At 47.9% G+C, this 22,696-nt stretch overlaps 1 protein-coding gene, 1 long non-coding RNA gene and 1 pseudogene across 8 annotated transcripts; 1 reads left to right on the top strand and 2 right to left on the bottom strand.

The window, feature by feature from the left end:
• Cdk2ap1-ps1 (Cdk2ap1-pseudogene 1) lies at positions 12,485-12,835 on the bottom strand (annotated as a pseudogene).
• A 3,331-nt stretch (positions 12,836-16,166) lies between these two features.
• RT1-A2 (RT1 class Ia, locus A2) lies at positions 16,167-19,872 on the bottom strand. Of its 7 annotated transcripts, none has more exons than XM_063278967.1 (8): positions 19,629-19,872; positions 19,156-19,425; positions 18,699-18,974; positions 17,441-17,716; positions 17,218-17,346; positions 17,012-17,056; positions 16,767-16,814; positions 16,167-16,633 (listed from the first exon to the last, which is right to left on the bottom strand). In XM_063278967.1, exons 1-8 carry the CDS (start codon positions 19,693-19,695, stop codon positions 16,629-16,631), a joined length of 1,116 nt encoding a protein of 371 aa, XP_063135037.1. In that variant the 5' UTR covers positions 19,696-19,872; the 3' UTR covers positions 16,167-16,628. The 7 variants fall into 7 exon arrangements, with proteins under 7 accessions (XP_063135037.1, XP_017457034.1, XP_063135039.1 ...); NM_001008829.2 differs by having other exon boundaries at positions 16,170-16,633; positions 17,012-17,041; positions 19,629-19,721; XM_017601545.3 differs by lacking the exon at positions 16,767-16,814 and having other exon boundaries at positions 17,012-17,041; positions 19,629-19,763.
• Positions 19,765-22,370, top strand: LOC134483858 (uncharacterized). Its single transcript, XR_010060972.1, has 2 exons — positions 19,765-19,856; positions 20,068-22,370. It is a non-coding gene; the product is annotated as an uncharacterized LOC134483858 (long non-coding RNA).
• Positions 22,371-22,696: the final 326 nt, after the last annotated feature.

The raw sequence follows: 22,696 nt of genomic DNA, 5'->3' as shown, positions 1-22,696 counted from the left end.
CTACCCCTATGTAACTTCTTTCTTAGAGACTTTACCGGGTTTTAATAATACACCTCAACACATTTAGAGAATTCCATCAAAGCATAGAGGGTAGAGAGGAGCAGCCATGGTCCCTAGTGTGAGTCGTCTGTCCCTTCTCCATTGGTCTCCATTCTCTGTCACACAGGCAGGTGGCTCACCTGATATGGGACAGATTTTGGAGGACACCTTTCAATTAAGATTCTTGGGTCTGGAGGAATGGGGAGCCATATGTCAACTCCACTGCTTTTAGTTGACGTGGGACAGCTTAAGACAGTGTAATGCCACTGATATCTAAAAGACACCCGAATTCCTGTAAAATAGAATCCGGTAAGATGAGAACACGGAAGGCTTGGAGACAGGGGGATTGTGAGGTACAGACAGAGGACAGGGCAGGAGGGAGCTGAGAGATTCCGCAGCCAGAGAGCAGTGTGGGCTGGCAGTGTGCGTGCTGCAGCTGGCCCGCTCCTTTGCTCTCCCACTCCTGCGAGGTTGGCTTCTGCTTCCCAAACTGCAACAAACTTACAGAGCCGTGGGTGGTGACTTAGAACACAGGAGGTTTACATCCTGTGAGGGTGGGGAGAGACAAACAGGGTTTGGAGGAAACAGGAAATTGGCAACATAATCTCTCTGCATAACCCTGGTTTCTCCTAGTGTTTGTAAAAACCCTGAATAACTAAGATCAAGGGTGCCATTGGGTGGCCATTCATGTTGTTTACCTAAGGGACATTGAGGCCAGCTTTGACTGGACAGGTGAATACATTTAGGCACCTTCAGGTTTGGTTTCAGATGCACAGGGTGGAGGATTCTAAGAGGCCTCCCAAGAGAACAAGAGGGTGGGAAAGATCCTGCTGCCCTGGGTGAGAGAGGGGAAGCAGAACGTCACTGCAGCCTGGAGCCATGGGCGCCCCCAGACTCAGGGAGAAGAAAATGAGGACCAAGGTGTTCAGTGGTCATCACCACAACCCAGCAGGCTGGCCAAACCTAAGAGTCCCGGTGCCTGGTGCCAGGACTTTTGTAGAAGCTCCAAGTGGAATGAGAACCGAGCTCTCATGGAGGGTCTTGTCCATAGGAAAGGGTTGGGAATGGAGTCTCAAAAGCCATGAGGGTCTACTGAATTTGTGGAATTTACAGGCAGCTCCAAAGTGAGAGTGGTAGGAGAGGGCGAGAAGGGTCAGTGTAGCCCAGTACACCTTTCAAGGATTGGTGTTCAGAAGTCATTCCTTGAGGCGTTTCCATATCCTATTTCCAGGATACCGGCAGCTCAGTTCAGTGTTTTCAGTTTCGGTCTCAGCTGTGCCTTCTCTCTGTCCCTCCTGTCTCTTCCTCCTCTCTGTCCCTGTCTCCTTCCCTTCCCTCCAACTTTTCTCCCGCCCGTCCTGCCTTCTTGTCCAATGACAGGCGTCCTTCTATCTTACACCTGCCTCACCTGTGACATCATCCCACAGTGCCTAGTTGGGGCAATGCAGAATGAGCGGTTTGATTTCAAGCACCTTAGAGCAAAAGGCAGGAAAATGAGGAATGGTGGCAACAGGGTGTTTACTGTGGCTGCTACTGGGAATTACCGGGTATGGTTTTCAGCAGCAATTTTTTTCTCCTTTTCCTCAGTTTTTTGCTATTTTGTTTATAAAAAGGTTGAAAGATTGGTGGGTTTTACTATTCAAGGACTGATAGGTTGTTTGGGGTTGGTGAGTTTTGTGGGAAGCTGAGGGACTGGTGGATTTGGGTTCGTTTGTTTGCTTGTTTGTTTGTTTTGTGTCGGTGCCTGCACCGACAGTGTGTGAATATCGGGCGTAGGTCTGCGGGATTGAAATAAATCAAGTACACAGGTCATCCGTTTTCAGCGAGTGCCTGCAAGGCTTTACTGAGATCTCCTTATATACCAGGTGAAAATCCCCAACCAGGAAAACAGGAAAGGTCTGTGTGGTAAAAGTTCTGGCCCAATCAAGGGCATAAACAACTTCTTTTTTTTTTTTTTTTTTTTTTTTTTTTGATTCTTTTTTTTCGGAGCTGGGCATCGAACCCAGGGCCTTGCGCTTCCTAGGCAAGCGCTCTACCACTGAGCTAAATCCCCAACCCCATAAACAACTTCTTTAATAACAACAAGCAGGAAGGCTCGGTGGGGAGGAAGGGTGCCATGGAGAATCCCAGCCCCAAATCAGGGGCTAAGAGCAGCTCGCAAGGGTGTAAACAATTTCTTTAATAACAGGCTAAAAAGGCTCAGCGAGGGGGGAGGGAAACACCAAGGTAGGGCCCAACAATTCCCCCTCTTTTATTTTTTTTTTAAGTAGTGCCTGTCTTAGGATCAATCTGGGGTTCCAAAACTCTTTCCCATCTCTGAAAATCCTGCCAGCCTCAGGATTTTCTGTCTTAGGAGAGTATGGTCCCAGAAGGTTGCCCGTCCTTGGCTAACTACTTGTCATACAAACTGAGCCTAATTTGGGCCAGTGGATTATTCCTGGCCAGTGAAAACCAAACCTGTTTGGTTTCAGCCTGAGACTGGATCTGTTGGTACCTTAAAACAGCCCAAGGGCAGCTGCTAAGAGTGAGCAATCAAGATAAGCATTCATCCCCAACAGCCTTGCTGCTACTAAGGACCTTAACAGGGGGTTACACACATAAAATGATAAAAGTCAGAACAAGATATAACATGGGTTTCACAGAGGAAGTCCAATTGAGAACAGTTTGTTGGTTGAGATGATGACCAACTGAATCTGAATATTAATGCTATTCTGCACAGCCAATGCCGTGGCGACTTCTCCAGAATGTATCCATAGTCCCACAGTCCCAACAACAGCTGCCGACTGAGATATGGCCACACTGGCCTCTGTAGCAGCAGTGGCTGAAATGGTGATGGTAGCAATGACTGTCACAGTAATGCCAAAGTCTCTCTTATGCCTGTAGAGTACCACTGGGAATCAGCCTTTATCCAGAGGTATGGGGATCACACCAGGAACTCGAACAATCCATCTAGAATCCTTTTGTTCCCAGCAACTGGTCGGTAGGAAAGGACCTGGAAGAACAATTGAGAATCTCCTCCCTTGACACTGTCCCAGCCCCATTCCGAACCAAAAAGGAAAAAGGGGTGCCAACACACATGGCACAGATTTTAGAAAATGTTTACTCTTCTCATGTGGGCAAAATGTGAGGTTTCAAAAATATCGGATACACTTCAAGAGGCAGTACTTAGAGGTTTTAGGCCAGCACCTATGTGCTAGTCTAGGAGGCAGATAACTGCCATTTCTAACAAGACTAATGGGATACAAAATATCTCTCAAACATATTAACACTAGCATTGGTAACAGTAATACTTTTTTTTTTTCTTTTTTCTTTTTTTCGGAGCTGGGGACCGAACCCAGGGCTTTGCGCTTGCTAGGCAAGCGCTCTACCACTGAGCTAAATCCCCAACCCCGGTAACAGTAATACTTAAATCAGCTATGGAAACATTACCAAAAGTAAACATAAATGAAAAAGGGAGCTATTTAACGAGGCTTTATAAAAATCTTAACAAAACATAGACTATCCTTTAAGACAAAAGTAAGGTTGAGAATCATTCGTTTTACCCTTGTGCGAGCTGCCATTTTACTTGATGTGCGGTCTGTTGTGGTAACAGTGGGCTGTGTTCTGTTATGCATTCCCGCTGGCATCAGGATCGGGAGATTCTTCATGAAGTTTTGGTATATCCCTGGGTGGACTGTCGTCCACTGGACGCACACAACGCTCAGGAACCCAAACAGGAGCCTCAGCATCCTTGGGAAAGATGCAAGCTGATCCTCTCACCCTGACTAAGATGGGGTCAGGCCCCTTCCAGGTTCCTGAAGCCAGATCTTTCCATTTAACTAAACCATTGTGTGCTCTGTCCTTCCTCCAGTGCCTGCCAGCCGCTGAGAGACCAGTCTTGTCCACAATTAAAAAATTTAAGATATAAAGAATAGTTGATAATTTAGTAGGAGGGGCTGTATACTCTCCCTCTTTTAGTCTTCCAAGTTGGTTTTTTATGGTTAAATGGGCTCGCTCTACAATTGCTTGACCTTGAGAATTGTAAGGGATACCGGTTTTATGAAGGACATAGAAATAAGCACAAAATTGTTGAAATGTTTTGCTGGTATATGCTGGTCCATTATCAGTTTTTATTTGCCTAGGCACATTCATAAAGACAAAGGCTTGTAAACAATGGCTTTTCACATCTTTGATCTTTTCTCCACTGTGAGCAGAAGCAAAGATCAATCCTGAATAGTTATCTATGAACACATGGACATATTTCAATTTCCCAAAAGATGGATGTGTAACATCCATCTGCCAAATATCATTGGGCATCAGTCCTCTAGGATTGACACCCAGACTGGGTGAGGGTATTAATGAGTAACTATCTGAACAGCTTGCTCCTTGGTGCATCCTGTCCGATGTTTTAAAGATTGTGAATTTATATGAAATTTTCTATGTAATTGAAGGGCCAAATCATAAGAATCAAGGGCTACAGCTATAAATTGTGGCCTAGTATACAGATCAGCAGCAGCATTGCCTTCTGCCAAGGGGCCAGGCAATCCAGATGACCTCTGATGTGCCCTACATAAATAGGCTCTCTGCGTTGCCACAACAATGCCTGCACTTGCAAAAGACAAGAGCAAATAGGAGACACAGGAGCAACATATGCAGCAGTTTCCAAAGGTAAAATAATATTAGATACATAAACACTATCGGTATAAATATTGCACGGCTCTTCAGGAAACAAGGATAGCGCCAAAGCAAGGGCCTTTAATTTGGCCAATTGTGCTGAGGTAGAATCAAGCATCATTTTCTCCACTTTGCCCTCTGAAAGAACCACAGCGTATCCCTTAGAAGAACCATCAGTGAAAACTAATCTAGCTTTACTTAAAGGCTGGTTTTTGACTATAGATGGAAAGATCACAGGATGTAACTTAAAAAACTGACAAATTTTATTTTCAGGATAATGGTTATCAAATTGACTAGTAGTGGAACATGAAAAAATAGACCAATCATCAAAAGTTCTAATCACATTATTTACCTGTTCTTGATCATAAGGTAGAATAATAAATTTAGGCTCTACCCCAAAGACCTGAATACTCATTTTTTCAGCCTTAAAAAGTAATTGCACCACTGCCTGGTAATAAGCCATCACCACCTTGGCTGGAGAGACCTGAGAATGGACCCATAATAGGGGACCATTCTGCCAAAAAAGTCCAGTTGGGGAATGTGAGGATGCAAAAATAATCAAGGAAAAGGGCTTGTTATAATCAATATAATTGAGATGAGCTTTCTCCAAAGCATCTTGTACTAGTTCTAAACACTTACGGCCTTCAGGTGTTAAAGTTCTTAAGGAAGTCGGAGAAGGTTCTCCCTTCAAAATTTCAAATAACGGTTTTAGCTGTCCTGTACCAAGATGTAATGAGGGGCGAAGCCAATTTATATCTCCTAGTAATTTTTGGAAATCATTTAAGGTTTTCAATTTATCTAATCTAATTTGTAATCGTAATGGTTTTATTCCCTTTTGCAGTAATTGATGTCCTAAATATTGGTAAGGGAAATTCTGTTGTATTTTCTCAGGGGCAAGGAACAATCCCGCTGATTGCAAATCCTCCCGAAGGTCTGCAAAGGCCTCTAATACCTCAGTTTTATTGGGCGCTGACAGTAAGATATCATCCATGTAATGAACAATATACAACTGTGGACATCTGTCCCTAAGGGGTCTTAGGGCAGCAGCAACATAAATTTGACAAAGGGTGGGGCTATTAGCCATACCCTGAGGTAAAACTACCCAATGAAAGCGATGGGCTGGTTCCTTGAAATTAGTTGAAGGCACACTGAAGGCGAATCTTTTACAATCTTTTTTTTTATTTATTTATTCATTTATTATATATAAGTACTCTGTAGCTGTCTTCAGACACACCAGAAGAGGGCATCAGATCTCTTTACAGATGGTTGTGAGCCACCATGTGGTTGCTGGGAATTGAACTCGGGACCTCTGGAAGAGCAGTCGGGTGCTCTTAACCGCTGAGCCATCTCTCCAGCCCCCATCTTTTACAATCTTTAGGGTGCAAAGGGATAGTAAAAAAGCAATCTTTTAAATCAATAATTAACATGAACCAAGATTGAGGAATTGCTACAGGGGAGGGAGGGCCAGGTTGTGTGGCCCCCATAGGTTCCATAGTCTTACTGACTTCTCTAAGATCTTGCAAAAGACGCCATTTTCCTGATTTTTTCTTGATCACAAAGATAGGAGTCTTCCAGGGAGATGTAGATGGAACTATATGTCCTGCTTCAAGTTGTTCCTGCACTAAAAGATGAGCAGCCTCCAATTTCTCTTTGGATAAGGACTACTGCCTGACCCACGCTGGTTTATTAGAATTCCATGTAATGGGTAAAGGTTGAATGCTTGGAGGCTGTTTAGCAGTGGCCCTTAAGATAAATTTCCCAGGCTACTCTTGTCCCAAGGATGGTGTATAATCTGTTTTTCCTCATTAATACTGTAGGATTTTTCCTGTAAAAAAATTTTTTCCAGTCCCCTACCTGGGCTCCTCCCCATACTTTTCATCATTGTTTGAGCAGGTTGCGTAGTCAAGACAGCTCCCATATCATGAAGAACATCCCTTCCCCATAGATTAACAGGAATATCATCGATGATAAAGGGTTGAAAATATCCCATATGTCCTTCCTCGTCTTTCCATTTAAGTATTTTACTACTCCTAAAGGGGGCCGAAGCAGTGCCAATTCCCTGCAGTAGTAACTGCGTAGTGTCCAAGGGCCATGCCTTAGGCCAGAAACTCTTGGAAATGACTGTGGAGTCTGCTCCAGTATCTAATATTCCCTTGAAGGCCTTGCCTTCAATCCACAAGGTCAGTATGGGCCGCTCTGCCAAAGAGGAAACCCAAAGGGCGCTAATACCAGTGGAGCCAAATCCTTGATTCCCTCTGCTGAATTTCCTTACTGGATTATCAGTGTTGAATTGAGGGAATAATATAAGCTGAGCTATACGGTCTCCCTGGGGGATAACTATCACACCCCTTTCGACAGAGACCATGATTTTAATTTCTCCTGTGTAATCGGCATCGATGACCCCGGGCAGTATTCTGATTCCCTTCAAGAGGGCACTACTGCGTCCTAAAAGAAGTCCCAAACTGCCAAAAGGCAGCGGCCCATAGACCCCCGTCCCTAAGGCTTGTGGACCCATTTGAGGTGTTAACACTGCCCTGGTGGAGGATCAGAAGTCCAATCCCGCACTTCCCGGGGTGCCTCTGATAAGGTCTTGGACATAAAGGGGTTGTTTTGAGGTGGGAAACGAATTGGATGTGAGGTGGCAGTATTCATGGCTCCGTACACTCTGGTTTGGGGGCCCCGGAGCGGGCCCTGTCGCCCGTTTCCCGACAGTGGGAGAGGGCGCCCCTCAACATCCATCTTGGAGCGGCATTCGTTCCTCCAATGATGACCTTTACGGCATCGCGGGCATAGTCCTGGTCCATTAATAATCTTATTCTTAGGACATTCTCTTCTAAAGTGCCCCACCTGCCCACAGGAGAAGCATGTTTTGCTTCTGTGGTTCCCCTTTTGAATGGCAGCTGCCATCACCTGGCCCATATGATAAACTCCGTCAATTTCCTTGCAAACCTTGATATAATCATTTAGGCTTTTAGATCTATGAGGCCGGATAGCCTCCTTGCAATATTTATTAGCATTCTCAAAAGCCAATTGTTTCACTACAGGCATAGCAGTATCTGCATCCCCAAAGAGCTTCCCAGCCAATTGTAACAATCTGTCTACAAATTCCTGGAAAGGTTCCGATGGTCCCTGAATAACCCTTGACAGTTGATCTCCTGCTGCCTTATTGGGAAGGGACTTCCAAGCTCTGATGGCCGCTGTAGCAATTTGAAGATATACAGCAGGATCATAGTTAATCTGTATATGTAAAGGAGCATATTGACCTGTGCCAGTTAACATTTCCAAATTTCTATTGCCGTGGCCAGCCTGGGCATTAAGCCTGGCAGTGGCAAGACATTGTTCTTGATATTCACTTCTCTACAAAAGATAATCCCCACCGCTAAGTAGTGCTCGGCAAAGCTGTTGCCAATCACTAGGTGTCAAGTTGGAATTGGTGTAGGACTCGAACATGGCCATAGTGAAGGGAGCTAGGGCCCCATAGGATGATACTGCTTCTTTTTTTTTTTTTAAGATTTATTCATTTATTATATATAAGTACACTGTAGCTGTCTTCAGACACACCAGAAGAGGGCATCGGATCTCTTTACAGATGGTTGTGAGCCACCATGTGGTTGCTGGGAATTGAACTCAGGACCTCTGGAAGAGTAGTCGGGTGCTCTTAACCGCTGAGCCATTTCTCCAGCCCGATACTGCTTCTTTAAGGGCCTTCAACTCCTTAAATGAGAGTGCAATGTGCTGTCGAACCATCTGATCTGGATGGCCAGGATTAGGAACCTCCATGACTGGATAAGTATTTTTACTTCTTGAGGGTCGGAATATTACTCCCCTAAGGGGAGATTCAGAAGTTACAATTCTCCGTTCCTCATCAAAGAGATAATCATCATAAGCGGGGGGTGGGGGTGGGGTGGCGAGGACTCCAGCGGAGGGAATAACTCCTCTCTTCCCTTTTTTCTTTGATTCCGACATTTTCTCAATTTCCCCCTCAATTTCTCAATCTCCCTCTCCAATGTTATCTCCTCATCTGTATCAGACTCACAGGAAGTTGAATCAGAGTCACTGCTGTCCCTACAAATTGACTCTTTAGTATGTTCATCCTGTGCAGTCCCAAATGTCCTTTCAATTTCCATCACCTGTTCTTTGACCCTCGAATTTTCACTAAGTAAAGCATCCTTCACTAATCTCCATAAGGAAAAGGTAGCAATTGGAATGCTCTCTGATCCCCCATCTTGGAGGGCCTTCTGTAAATCCCTTTTAACCTGTTTCCAATCTGGAATGTTCAAACCACCACTAACTATAAACCAAGGACTGACTTGTTCTATAGTTTTAACAAAATCTTGGACTGTCTTTACCTTAATACCAGTACCTTGTTGTTTGAGTAAACTTACAAGCTGATCTACGACTAATAATGAGGAACTTGTAGTTCCCATGGCTAAGACAAAACCTTTGTAGCGCTACTTACTTCTAGTTTTGCCCCGTGGTCGCCGGTCGTCCCCAATACGTTCCGCTTCCTTGCCGGCCGGCCTTTTGGAACGATCCCGTCAGTTGGTCCTCTCTTTCCGGATCTCGGTGGGACCTCCAGATGTCGGTGCCTGCACCAACAGTGTGTGAGTATCAGGCGTAGGTCTGCGGGATTGAAATAAATCAAGTACACAGGTCATCCGTTTTCAGCGAGTGCCTGCAAGGCTTTACTGAGATCTCCTTATATACCAGGTGAAAATCCCCAACCAGGAAAACAGGAAAGGTCTGTGTGGTAAAAGTTCCGACCCAATCAAGGGCATAAACAACTTCTTTAATAACAACAAGCAGAAAGGCTCGGTGGGGAGGAAGGGTGCCATGGAGAATCCCAGCCCCAAATCAGGGGCTAAGCGCAGCTTGCAAGGGTGTAAACAATTTCTTTAATAACAGGCTAAAAAGGCTCAGCGAGGGGGGAGGGAAACACCAAGGTAGGGCCCAACAGTTTTGGTGTTGTTTTCTTTTCTTTTTCTCATGGATTGGTAGGGGTTTTTTTCTCTACCTTTCTCACTACCTTTCTCAGCACTGGGCCCATGGGTTAGGATAAGAAGTCCTTCCTGGCCTCAGGCGGCTTTGCTGTGGTGCCATCTCTGTGGAGTTGCTGGGCGAGGCTGGAGAGGAGTTGCCCTCAGGATGGACAGCTCCTGGGGGCAGCTCCTGCTTATGGAAAAAGGAGTTGAGCCACTATGGACAGTTACTGGGATGGCTTCAGGTTGAGATAGATGCCTTGGTGTAGCCATTTTCACAAGAGACACCAATTTTGACAGTTCCTGTGAGGGCATCTTAAACCTGAGGTGAGAAGTTGGGGCCTGGCGCTGGTTTGACCGATTTAGCCGAGCACTGCTTAGGAACTACATGGTGTAGTTTGGAGCCCCTGGTATTGGGAAAACTGGGAGAAGGGACTGTTTGACTAGACTGTAGGAGAACTGTGGCAGGAAGGGTTGGGAGAAATGTTTGAAGAGGCTGGGCTGGAAACTGGGAGGAGGACTGGCAGGGAGTTAAGAGAACTCGTTACTGTTTGTAAAAACCAAAACCAAAACCAAACCATGCCACACCCACTCCAGTGGAGTCTGTGTGACAGGAAGCTCTTGTGCTTCCTTTCTATCTGGAACAGAGGCCTGTTCCTGGAATGGCTTGGCCTCCTGGAGATCCCTGGCAGTCTCCCTACAAAAAGATGATGACCAGGGTCTATGCATGTGGTGGAGGTGCCTTCTGTGTTTAGCCTTGTTTAGCAACTGTAAGCCTGTCAACAATATCTGATTTTAAGAATATAGCAGTGTGGGAAGATGGTCATGTACCTTTAGATGTCTCAGGAACTGAAAGTTCAGAGACAGAAACGTCTCACACCATCGTGATCCTGATAAACTCAACGGCTGCGATGAATACAATTGCTGTATCCATTAGTTCCCAGCAAATAGGAGAGGAATTAATTGCAGTTACTAACAACATGACTGTTCCAGAATAGCCTTTTCCCCCTTTTGAAAAAGTTTTGTTTGTTTCAAAAGATTGAAAACAGTAACGATTCTTTTAGAAAGATCATAGACAAGTTCCAACAAATTGAACAAACTTATCAAGAGTTAACTATGGGGGTTGGGGATTTAGCTCAGTGGTAGAGCGCTTGCCTAGGAAGCGCAAGGCCCTGGGTTCGGTCCCCAGCTCCGAAAAAAAGAACCAAAAAAAAAAATGTTAACTATGGTTACAAAAGTTTCCTTACTATTCTGAGAGGCCATAAATATAGAGTTTAAACTTTATTAAAACAAAGGTAAATGATGAATGCATACCTGGTGCCCACAAGTCTGGCAGTATAACGGCAGTTTTCTAAACTATTGTTTGTAGTTGAGAACTGTTTCCTAGACTGTACCTTCAGCTTTCCTCCTTGCAAGGGACATTGGTGGGGTAATGAATAAGAGCTGGATGACTGGGGTTGGGGATTTAGCTCAGTGGTAGAGCGCTTGCCTAGGAAGCGCAAGGCCCTGGGTTCGGTCCCCAGCTCCGAAAAAAAGAACCAAAAAAAAAAAAAAAAAAAAAGAGCTGGATGACTGCCAATTATGAGATACCTGTTCTAACTGCTTAAATCTCTGCCAAGAAGCTTTTTGCAGCAGCACACACCTCGAGTTTGTGTCTGTCTGTCACGCCGAATCCATTCTCTACCTGAAATCCAAGCCTTGGTCCCTCTACTGACACACTCCCCTGGGTGGTCTCCAGCAAAACCAAACCACAAATCAACCAAACACAAAACTCCACACACTTTTTCTTTTCTTTTTTTTTTCTCTTTTTTCTGTTTTTTTTCGGAGCTGGGGACGGGGCCCAGGGCCTTGTGCTTGCTAGGCAAGCGCTTACCACTGAGCTAAATCCCCAACCCCTTAGCTCATCTCTTTCTTATGAGAAGTAGCAGAGTTGGCTGTCCAGCTAGAGAAACTAGCAGAGGCAGACGGAGTTTAAAAAATGTCAAACACAAGAAAAGGGAGAACCAATAGGCTCATTTCCAGTGACTGGAGCAGAGAGAGGGAGATTCCCGCAGGTAGAAAGAGAGGAAGAACCTGGGTCAGAGGGCGGTCAGGTCAAAGTGGAAAGCAGGAGGGTGGTCAGAGGAGATTGCCATGTTTCGTGGACAGGGATAAACCCACAGCACCTTTTGAGGACAGGCTGTCCTGGGTCACAGAATCCCAACAGCATTCCAAGTAGTTCCACCACAGCATATGCTGGCTAATGGAGATAATCCACCCACACGGTTATGACAATACAGGATGGGGTGCTGTACACATGATGGACCTAAGGCATTTCAAAGACACAATGGTGTCCTAAGGGATGCCCTTTTCCTATGTGAAACGAACTCTAAATATTTAGACTACTTAGAATTGAACTATTCCCCAAGACTGAGGAGGATTGGTAACAGCTGTAGCAGAGGCTGGACCTCAGTGGTAATGGTTGCCATGATGGAGAGAAGAAGCCAGGAATGTGGAAGAGCACAGAGGAGGAGGGGAATTAACACAGCTCAGGTCCACTTGAGAGGGGCTCTGCGCTGCTGTACAGGAACAGGGCAACTTGAGGATACAATCTCAGAACAGTGCTGCTGAGCAGCTTTAAGGGCTGGGAACGGAGTGGAGGAGCCAGGACGGAAGTCCACATCACTTAGAAAAATCATGCAAGTCTCAGGGGAAGCCATCACTGACTTTTTTTTTTCTTTTGCAAGGATTAGTTTCAGCTGTGCACAAAGCCATGTCAGACCCTGATTCCAGGCAAGTGCTCTCTGAGACCTTAGCATTTGAAAAATCTTCACCTGTGGCCAGCAGCTCTGCACCTTCACTCTGAGGCCCCTGGCTATTTCAGTTCCCTGGGTGTAGCCTAGCGATGGAGGCCCACAGTCACTCAGCAGCTCGCGATGTTGGGAGGAGGTCGCCATGCGAGTAGACAGTGAATGGACATTTCTTGCATTGAGGGCGGCGGCGGGCAGGTGCGCGAGCAGGTTTGGCTTGTCCGATCTCCACGCGGGCGCCGGGCAGAGGTGGGCCAGGCTGCGAGGGCGACGGCGGCAACAGCGAGGCCAAACTTCGGGTTGGACCGACCCAGGTCCCTGCACCAGTTCGTCTGAGCACCTGCCCAGAGCCCGCGCACTTTCTGTTGTTGCCGGCTGGCGTGGCGCAGGGGCGGCCTTGAACTTTGAGCCCAGACTGTGCTGGGACCCGCCGGGACTGGGAGAGGGCGGCGGGCATCGAGGGGTGGCTCCTCCGGCGGCCGCGCCCCGTGCCGTGCTGTGCGGTCTCCCACAACTTACAAAAGGCTGGGGTGCTAAGGTCCCCGCAGCGCCCCCCAACACCCTGGTTCTTTTGTCTTTAACCCGTTCTCCCGCGGGGCTCATTAGACAAAGGGAAGTAGCATTTTAGAATGAAGCTTCTTAGCACACACTGAAAGTAAAGAAATTAAAGCCTTATATCACAAAGTTTCTGATTTAATTATAAAAGTATGATTGTGTCAATTGTAGGAATAGAAGCATGAAAATTTTAGAGCCGTAAACTAATGCTGAGATTACGTCATTAAGGGTAATCAATGAGGATTGGCAAAATGTTTGTAACATCTATTTGGGAGCAATTAACACATGTCCTAAAAGAAAGCCACTTCACTTTACAAAAAGAACTAATTGGATCGTCCCATGTATTGCAAAAGGAACACTAATTCCTGAAGACCCTACGTTCCATCCAGGTGAAAAAGCTGGGAATGGCTGCTTAGTTATAAATCAGAGGGGGGGGGGGAAAGCAATTCAAAGACCATGGGCTTCAGTTCAAAAGTCAGAGTTGTGTGCAATCTTTATGATATTATCACATTTTCCAGAATCTCTTAATATAGTGACTGAGGCTCAATCTGCAGAAAGACTTGTTCTGCACACAGCAACTGCCTGATTTATTCTGGATAATTCAGAATTCACGTTATTTTTGCCGCTGCACCAGGCAATCAGAAATAGCGACTGTCCATGACTTATCACCCACATTCAGTCTCTCATGGTCTTGCCAGGTCCATTAGCACAGGGAATGAAGGAAATGACCAATTATTCACAAGGAATGTGTTAGGAGCCTCAGATGTTCCTGAAAACCACTATGTTAACAGTTAAGGTTTAAAGGAAAAATTCTGTAACCTGGCAACAAGCGAAGGAATTTATGAAGAAATGTCCTACTTGTTTTTTGTACAACCAAACTCCATTACACACTAGAAGTAACTCTAAGGGCACCAACAAAGTAAATAAAAAATGGAATCTGGCAGATGGATGTGTTTCAGTTTGCAGAATTTGGGAACCTAAGGCTTGCACCACACCATTGACACATACTCAGGCTTCCAATGGGCAAATGCTTTGACATCTGAAAAGGCTGGCTCTGTGATTACACATTTACTGGAAGGCATGGCTCTGGTGGGAATAGGTGTACAAACTAGGACCAACAGTGCGCTGCATACGTCTCCAGTAAGATGCAGCAATTCTTCCCTCATTACAAAGCACATTACAGCTACACCACACAGTTCTGCAGGGCAAACAGTAGAAAAGTCCCAATTACACCTTAAAGAACACAGCTATAAAACAAAAAGAAAGAATAAAGGCCCCAGGGGTAGTATACAGTGTGCTCCATTAACTTTGGATTTTCTGAATATTAACAAGAGACCAACAACAGCTGCCGAGAGACACTGGATCAAGGGAAAAAATGTGGAATTAAATCACCCTATATACTATCAGGATGTGTTAACATCAGAATGGAAGTCAGCAAATCTATGGTGTTGGGGATGCTGATTTGTTTATATTTACACAGGACACAAAAACCTCTAGATTGCATCAAAAGTCATAAAGCTCAGAGTTGACCTGGGAGGTCCTCTGAAAACCATGGCCACTCACCCAGATCAATAAAAGGAGAGAGCCTGACCAGACACTGCCCTCCCCTGACAGCCAGAAAAGCCCAGACCAGAAATGTTCAGCTCCTAAACACTGACAGGCCCATGTCACAGAATATTTTATTATTGTACATAGAAACCTAATGGTTAGCAAAATATAAAATCCTCAGTAGTTACCGCATTTGGCAGATCCAGGATTTGTGTCCTGGTGTGGTTTGGGTGCCTCTGAATTCCCCACAGATAAGAATGCTAAAGAAGGGAAAGACCCTGCTTATTTTAAGGCAAGGTGCTTGGGAGAGGTCCTGTGGTCCTTGCTCTATGACCTGAGGCAAGGTCAGCAGGTGGCCTTGTGCTACCTTCAACCTGAAAGGTGAAATGGTTGGGCCTGTAGTGGCTTTCCCTGGACAGCTCCCAACCCCAACTCCCATGACAGTGAAATGGTTCAGCAAAGGGAAGAATTAAATACTTTTTATAAGTAATTGGACTTTTGGAAGATCTCTCTCTCTCTCTCTCTCTCTCTCTCTCTCTCTCTCTCTCTCTCTCTCTCTGTTAGCTTTGAAGAGCCTTTATGGAATAGGATTTTCTCTTAGGACTTGCAGGAATGACAGAGAAGCAGCTGTAGGACACAGGTAAAACAGAAATCTAGGAAAGAGAGCTCAGGAGCCCTCCTGGGTTTGCAGGAGCTCAAGAGAAAGGCAGACCAGACTGATAGAGTGACACAGACAGATTTCTGAAGGGCTGGAGTCTACTTGTAGCATCAGGCTGGTAAATAGATATCCCGTACGTAGTTAAGAAAATAACGTTTCCTTGCTGAGCTGTCAGGTTTTTCCCTCAGCTTCTGCCTCCCGTGTCTTTAGTGCTATGAATATGAGATGATTTAAATGGTCACAGGCCTCTGAGGGGGACTTTGCTCTCCTGCCATACAGAGCCATCCAAAGGCAGAGCAACCACAGGTGCATCAGCTGCAAGACCCAGGTGCACAGAGCTGGGGGTGGAGATTAAGAGACTTCAGGGAGTTAACTCCAGAACACAAGACGGAAAAGGTAAGACAGTCCAGGTTCAGGAATCGGTACCCAAGTTACAGGGGAGAAGCCTCTCTGTTAGGTCTTATCTCAGCTGTGGAGGTGCTCCTGAGAGATGAGCAGACAGACCTCACCAGACCCTGAGAACCCTGGGAAAGACACCAGAGAGGAGAAGCAGAAATCACCACAGCAGCATGGCCACAGGGAGAGCCCAGGGCAGCTTCCCGACCCCATCATTAGCAGCTAAATCAAGTGGGTGGGAGGAAATGTAGTGACTCATCTTGTGCACCCTGCACTTTAGAGGACCCCACTTGAGTCTCTGACCTTCAGCCCTGGGGGCTCATCATCCTGGGGACAGGACAAGGCTCTGGCCTTCCCTGTGTCCTTGTGATCACAGACTCTCCCCATGTCTTCACAGTGATGGAGAGGGCACAGCCTGGAGGTGACAGAGCTGAGGCCTGAGCCCATGAAAGACAAGAACTGACTGAGCACACCTGGGCACAGGCCTGTCCACACTCAGCTCCCACATCCTCACCCTGTCCCACCAGACACACAGCTTAGTGACACAGATTCTGGAAGCTTCTCCATCTGCCATTTATTTTATTCAAAAACAAAATCAAACAAAGCAAAACCCCAAAACAAAAAACCTCTAAGTATTCTCAATCCAGTAATTAAAAAGCCATCCACACTTGGGTCAAGGATGTGAACAATCAAGTTCACACTCAGATTCTTATTCTCAGTGTGGAAGTGAGGAGCTCAAGCTCAGGGTAGCAGGGAGGGACAGGATGCAGATGTCCCCACCCCTGAACCCTAGGCTGGACCAGCAAGGTTGGCCTTGGTAGGGAACACAGGCAGTGCAGGGACAGGGTCCAGGTGTGCAGGGCGGGCTGGGCTCCACAGTTCTTCACACAGAAGCCATAGAATCACAGGGAACTTCAGACACTGGTGTCTAAAGAGAACTGAGGGCTCTGGGTGTCACAGGAGAGACCTGAACACATCGTCTGTCACTCAGTCCACTCCAGGCAGCTGTCTTCATGCTAGAGAATGAGAGTCACAAACCATCACTGTGAAGACAACAGCCCAACAACCCTCCACTCACAGAGGATTCTGGGAGTCCATGAAACCCAATCATGTCCACATTGTCCCTCCCCAGTCGGACCCCAGAGTCACCTTTACAATCTGGGAGAGACACATCAGAGCTCTGGGAGCTGTCCCTGCCTAGAGTAAAACAAAACATATGTATATGTGTATGTGTATGTGTATATGTATATGCGTATGTATGTATTCATATCACGCACGGTACAACTGCAGCCCCCAGAGGATTTCTCTGGAGGAGCTACTATGGATTCCCTGACCTCCCAACATCTCCAGCTTCACTCCAATACCCTCAGGGACACTCCTGCCCCCACACTAACCTGGAGCAGGGGTGTAGTCACCTTTCCCACCTGTGAGAAGAAAAGCTGTGAGAGTTCAAGGAAGATTTTGACAGAGGAAGTCTCCAGAACTGACAGAGGACCCAGTTGGAGACAGCAGCAATGAGGGGTGTGGCTGTGCTTCCCATTAATGAGCAGAGCGCTCTTCTAAAGGGAGCTGAGGGGAAACAGACCCTGCCCTTTCCTACCTGTGTTTCTCCTCCTCTTCCTCACAACAGCCACTACAATTCCAATGATGGCCAGAGTTCCAATGATGGCTCCAAGGACGACATAAATGACAGTGGTTTCCATGTTGGAGTTGGTCGATGGAGAAGGCTCTGGGAAGGACAGGTTCAAGAAATGAAGGTGGGGGTCATGACCCCAGCTCTCAGCCCTGACCAGCTCAGGGTCTACAGAAGGCTCCCTCCTTACCCCATCTCTGGGAAAGTGGCTCAGGCAGCCCCTCATGCTCCACACGGCATGTGTAATTCTGCTCCTTCCCAAGAGGCACCACCACAGATGCCCACTTCTGAAAGGTTCCATCCCCTGCAGGCCTGGTCTCCACAAGCTCCATGTCCTGGGTCAGGTCCTCCCCATTCAACTGCCAGGTCAGGGTGATGTCAGCAGGGTAGAAGCCCAGGGCCCAGCACCTCAGGGTGACATCACCTTCAGGTCTGGGGTGAAGGGTCACATGTGCCTCTGGGGGATCTGTGTGGAAGATTTAAGAAATCACACAGTTAACAAGACAAACTGAAATCTACACAAGACACAGTTAAATCAATGATGACACTGAACTGTGTGTGTCTGACACTTCAACTGTCATCTCACTAGTGAGCTGCAGGGAGAGCTGGTGCCCTCAGCACAGAACTGCACACTTTCCTGAGGGACTCAGAAGCTAAGAGGAAATCCACATGATTCGAGTGGGTCAACATGGCCGTCCTTATGTGATGTTTTATAGCATGAGATGGGTGGTCACAGAATAAAGAGGGAATGGAAAATAATTGATTTAATATGTGTTTGCAGAGAAAACTTGACTGGAAGCAAAATAATTCCTTCAAAAAAAAAAAGGGAAAGAAAAGGAAAGAAAAAAGAAAGTAAAAGATAAGAAAAAGAGAGAAAAAAAGAAAAAAGAAATCCCACAATTTATATTCCTCCAGGGTACCCACAAGGGCTCATGGGACCATTCTCCACTGTAGGAAGAGAGAGAATTGGGGTGTGGAAGAGAGGCAAACCCCACATCAGGGAGGGATCTGTGAGAACGTGTTCTATGGAAAGTTCTAGAAACTGGGGGAACCAGCCTAGTGTAGTGGAGCCCATGTCTCCTATGAGGAAAAGGAGACTTCTGGTCCTGAGGTGTAAGGGCTGACACACTCAGCAGGACAGGAGTCACTGTCCTCAGAGAGTGGGTGTGGGCAGAGAACCTGGCCTGGGAGAGGCCATGGCTGACAGCAGGGAGCCCCTGCTGTTAAGTGGGGAAGTTCTCTCCTTCCCTCCTGAGAGGGACTCAGAACTCTCCAGGGAGAAGGCTGGGCCCTGGGAGAGCAGTGCAGTCACTGTGATGAGGGATGAGGAGACCCAGGGACACTGTCTCCCCTCTGAGACAGGGGCATCACCCAGCTGAGGGTTCCTTCTTCCCCAGGACTGAGACCCAGCCCGAGGGCAGAGGAGGAGAAGCCCGTGGCCCCCGCACCTGAGCGCAGCAGCGTCTCCTTCCCGAGTTCCAGGTATCTGCGGAGCCACTCCACGCACGTGCCCTCCAGGTAGGCCCTGAGTCTCTCTGCAACACCAGCCTGATCCCACTTGCTCCGGGTGATCTGTGCCGCAAAGTCCGCCGCCGTCCACGTTTTCAGGTCTTCGTTCAGGGCGATGTAATCGCGGCCGTCGTAAGCGTCCTGATAATACCCGCGGAGGAGGCTCCCGTCCGACCCCATGTCACAGCCATACATCCTCTGGATGGTGTGAGAGCCTGCGGGACCCCGCGGTCAGACCCGGCCCCGCCCAGGCCCAGCCCGCCCGCGGACTCCTCCAAACCTAAAGGGAAACCGGCCTGGGTCGGTTCTGCTCCCGAACCTCGGACTTGGGACCCGGAAGTCCCCGGCCGTGTGGGGACGCGGAGGGGTCGTGACCTCCGACCCGGGGTCACTCACCGCCCTCGCTCTGGTTGTAGTAGCGGAGCGCGGTCCTCAGGTCCACTCGGTAAACCTGCTCGTTTCTCTTGGCGTTCTGGGTCTCCCTCTCCCAATACTCCGGCCCCTCCCGCTCCATCCACGGCGCCCGCGGCTCGTATCTCGGATTCTCTGCATCGCTGTCGTAGCGCACGAACTGCGTGTCGTCCACGTAGCCCACTTCCATGTACCGGGGCTCCCCGAGGCCGGGCCGGGACACGGCGGTGACGAAATACCGCAGCGAGTGAGAGCCTGGGGGCGGCGCGCGGTGAGACCCCGACCTCCTCCCGGGACCCCGGGCGGGTGCGCGGGCCGGGCGGGGAGCAGAGCGCGGGGTCGGGACGCGGGTGGAGAAGGGGCGGGGGTCTGGTGTGCGACGCGGGGACCCGGCTTCCCCGGTGCCCCCCCTCCGCCCCTCCCCGCAGAGGCCGTTTCCCTCCCGACCCCGCACTCACCGGCGCGGGTCTGGGTCGGGGTCAGGGCGACCGCCAGCAGCAGGAGCAGAGTGCAGGGCTCCATCATCCCCCTGTGAGATCCGGGACGGATCTGAGTCCCGCGGGCTGCGTGGACTTTATAACTCCTGTACCATGACGACGCTGATTGGTTCACAGGGTTCACGGCACCCAATGGGAGTGAGAATTGTCAGCGGGTCGTCAGTATCCGGGCAGAAGGACCTGACACAGGTTAGAAGCAGAAGTGAAACTGGGCGATGGGGAATCCCCAGCCCCGCCCCTGACCTCACCTCTGGGCGACTAAGACTTTGCCTGAACCTTGGGCTGTGGGACAGACCGCTGTTTTTCATGGTGTCACCCAGAAGCTGTGTGGACACCAGGAGACCCGCAGGCCAGGCTCCTGTGTGCTCTCCTCCACCCTCCTCTTCCTTCTTCTCTTCAGAAGTCAGACCCTGGAGTCTTCTAGAAGAAAAGCCACTTCCGGGAATACAGTCACAACACAAGCCTTGTGGATGCAGTGGAGAGATGCTTCTCCTTTAAGAGGAGGCTCTGGCCTGCAGCCCCCCCCTCCCCCCCCGACCCCACAGAGACCAGGCTCTCTTAACTTGATCAGTAGTGTGGGGAAATATTAAATTTACACGTTTCTTCATTCTGTGGATGTCTCCAAATCGCAGTCACAGAACTGAAGTGGAAAGAAGAGGAGAGATGGGTGAGGGCTCCTGAAGAGAGGCACCCATCACACAGAGCAACAAATGTGGGTGAGCACAGGTGTGAACTCCAGTCACCTCCCCATGCAGGTCTCCACAGCAGCCCAGCAGCCTCACCAGGATTCTGCGGCTCCTGTTTCAGTGAACCACTCTTAGGTGCTGTGAGTGTTTTCCGTGGGAAGTTGAAGCTCTTAGGTTCCATCCTGACTGACCTAAGGATGCAGTTGGGGTAGGCAGCCCCACAGAAAGGATCTGTCTCTGTTACTTTTCTTCTTATTTATTCTGGTTTTTGAGACAAGGTCTGTCTGCACTGCTCTGGCTGTCCTGGAACTTACTATGTAGACCAAGCTGGCCTTGACCTCCCAGAGATACATGGCCTTTGCATCCTGAGGGCTGGGTGTCACAGTTTCCCTTTCATTGTTGTGAAGAAACACCATGACCAAGGCAACACTTCTAAAAAGAAACATTCAATAGTGGCTGGGTAACAGTTTCAGGGGTTTAGTCCATTATAACAGGAAGCATGGCAGCTGCAGGCAGACATGGTGCTGAAGGAGCTGAGACTTCTACATCTTGATCCAAAGGCAGCCAGGAAGAGGCTCTCATTCCTCACTGGGCAGAGCATGAGCACAGAGACCTCAAAGCCCTTCCTCTAGGTGACACACTTCCTCCAACAAGGCCACGCCTATTCCCACAAGGCCACACCTCCTACTAGTGCCACTCTTTGTGCGTCCAGCATCCAAACACATGAGTCTATGGGGACCACCTAGTCAATCAACCACAATAGGATTGAAGGCCTGTGTCAGCACACTAGCTCTAGTTAGTTTTTATTACTGTGATAAGACACTAAGACCAAGGTATCTTACAAAAGAATATGTTTAATCTGTTATATAGTTTAGAGGATTTGAGTCCATGATGGCAGAGGAGAGGTGTGGTGGGGGAACAGCTGAGAGCTCCCGACTTGATTTGCAAGTAACAGACTGAGACACTGGGAATAGTGAAAGTCGATTTTTAAAAAAATTTTGATATATATGTAATATAAAATATTATATATAATATATATAATTTATTCATAAAGTACACTGTACTTGTCTTCAGACACCATAAGAGGGCATCAGATCTCATTACAGATGTTGTGAGGTACCGTGTGGTTCCTGGGATTTGAACTCAGGAGCAGTCGTTGCCCTTAACCACTGAGCCATCTCTCCAGCCCAGTGAAAGTCTTTTGAAACCTCAGTGCACACACCAGTGGCACACATCCTCCATCAAGGCCACACCTCCCAATCCTCTCTGAACATGGCCTCAGCTGGATTTGAAGGATTCATTCCCATGAGCCTGTGTGGCTGTTCTCATTCAAACCAGCACAGCAGTCACTGTGAAGTGTAAGAGGCCAGCAGGGTTCTGGAGATGTGTCCAGTGCAGGCTGAGGGAAATGCCCTCACACAGGGCACTCTGCTGAGTTAGGTCTCCCCTTTGCCTCTGTCTCCTCCTGCTCAGCCCCTCTGTGTCTCTGTCCCTCAGGTCTCACCCCATCCATGCCCAGCTCCCCTCCCTCCTGGGCTCTGCACTGACCCTGTCTCTTCCTTGGCCTCTGGTTTCTCTATGGCGTCAGCCAGCAGCTGTGAGGCAGCTGTGTGGTTCCTGAGGCAAACATTCCAATGGTGGCTGGGGAGAGGGCTCAGCAGCCAGGAGCACTTGTTGCTGGTGCAGAGGATCCAGGCTGAGTTCCCTCAGCACACGGTGGCTTCCACCGTCTGTGACTTCAGTTCCAAGGGATCAATGGCTGTGCACCTACATGTTTATATGCACAAAGAGGACAGGTCATGAAAATAAAATATAAAAACATGATTTTAATAATCCTGCCTGTCTTTCTTCTACACATCGAGAGTGTGAGGCCAGGGGCGGAGGGCACAGTGCTGTTCAGACAACAGTGGACCACCAGCCAATGAAGAGAGCTCTGTAACAGGAAGTCTGAGATGGTTGAAATAGTGTGTATTGAAATGACAGTTTGCAGAACAGCATAAAATTAAATATACAAAAGATCTTTCATTGTATGGACCTACTGGGCACAGTGGATCACAGCCTCACCCCAGGGAGAAGACACAGTGTTTGCCGATCTTTGTAATTGAGCAGATGTCAGTTTTGATTCCGCATGAACAAGAGAAATTCCACTCAGATGGTTGGATACTAATTTATAACAGACCAGGACATCCAATCATCCAACAGCGTTCCTGCAGAGAAAGGTGTCTGTTGTGGTTTGCCCTGGAATTATCTGTATTTTGATGCTCATTCCACTGCTCCAAAGACAGCTGCCTAGTCACATACTCAGGAATCAGGTGACTTCACCAGAACCTTCTCCCCCATTGA

This window comes from Rattus norvegicus, chromosome 20 (genome assembly GCF_036323735.1).
Source record: "Rattus norvegicus strain BN/NHsdMcwi chromosome 20, GRCr8, whole genome shotgun sequence".
Taxonomy (NCBI): domain Eukaryota; kingdom Metazoa; phylum Chordata; class Mammalia; order Rodentia; family Muridae; genus Rattus; species Rattus norvegicus.
Note: the sequence above shows the minus strand (reverse complement) of the source record. Positions and strands in the feature narration are given on the sequence as shown.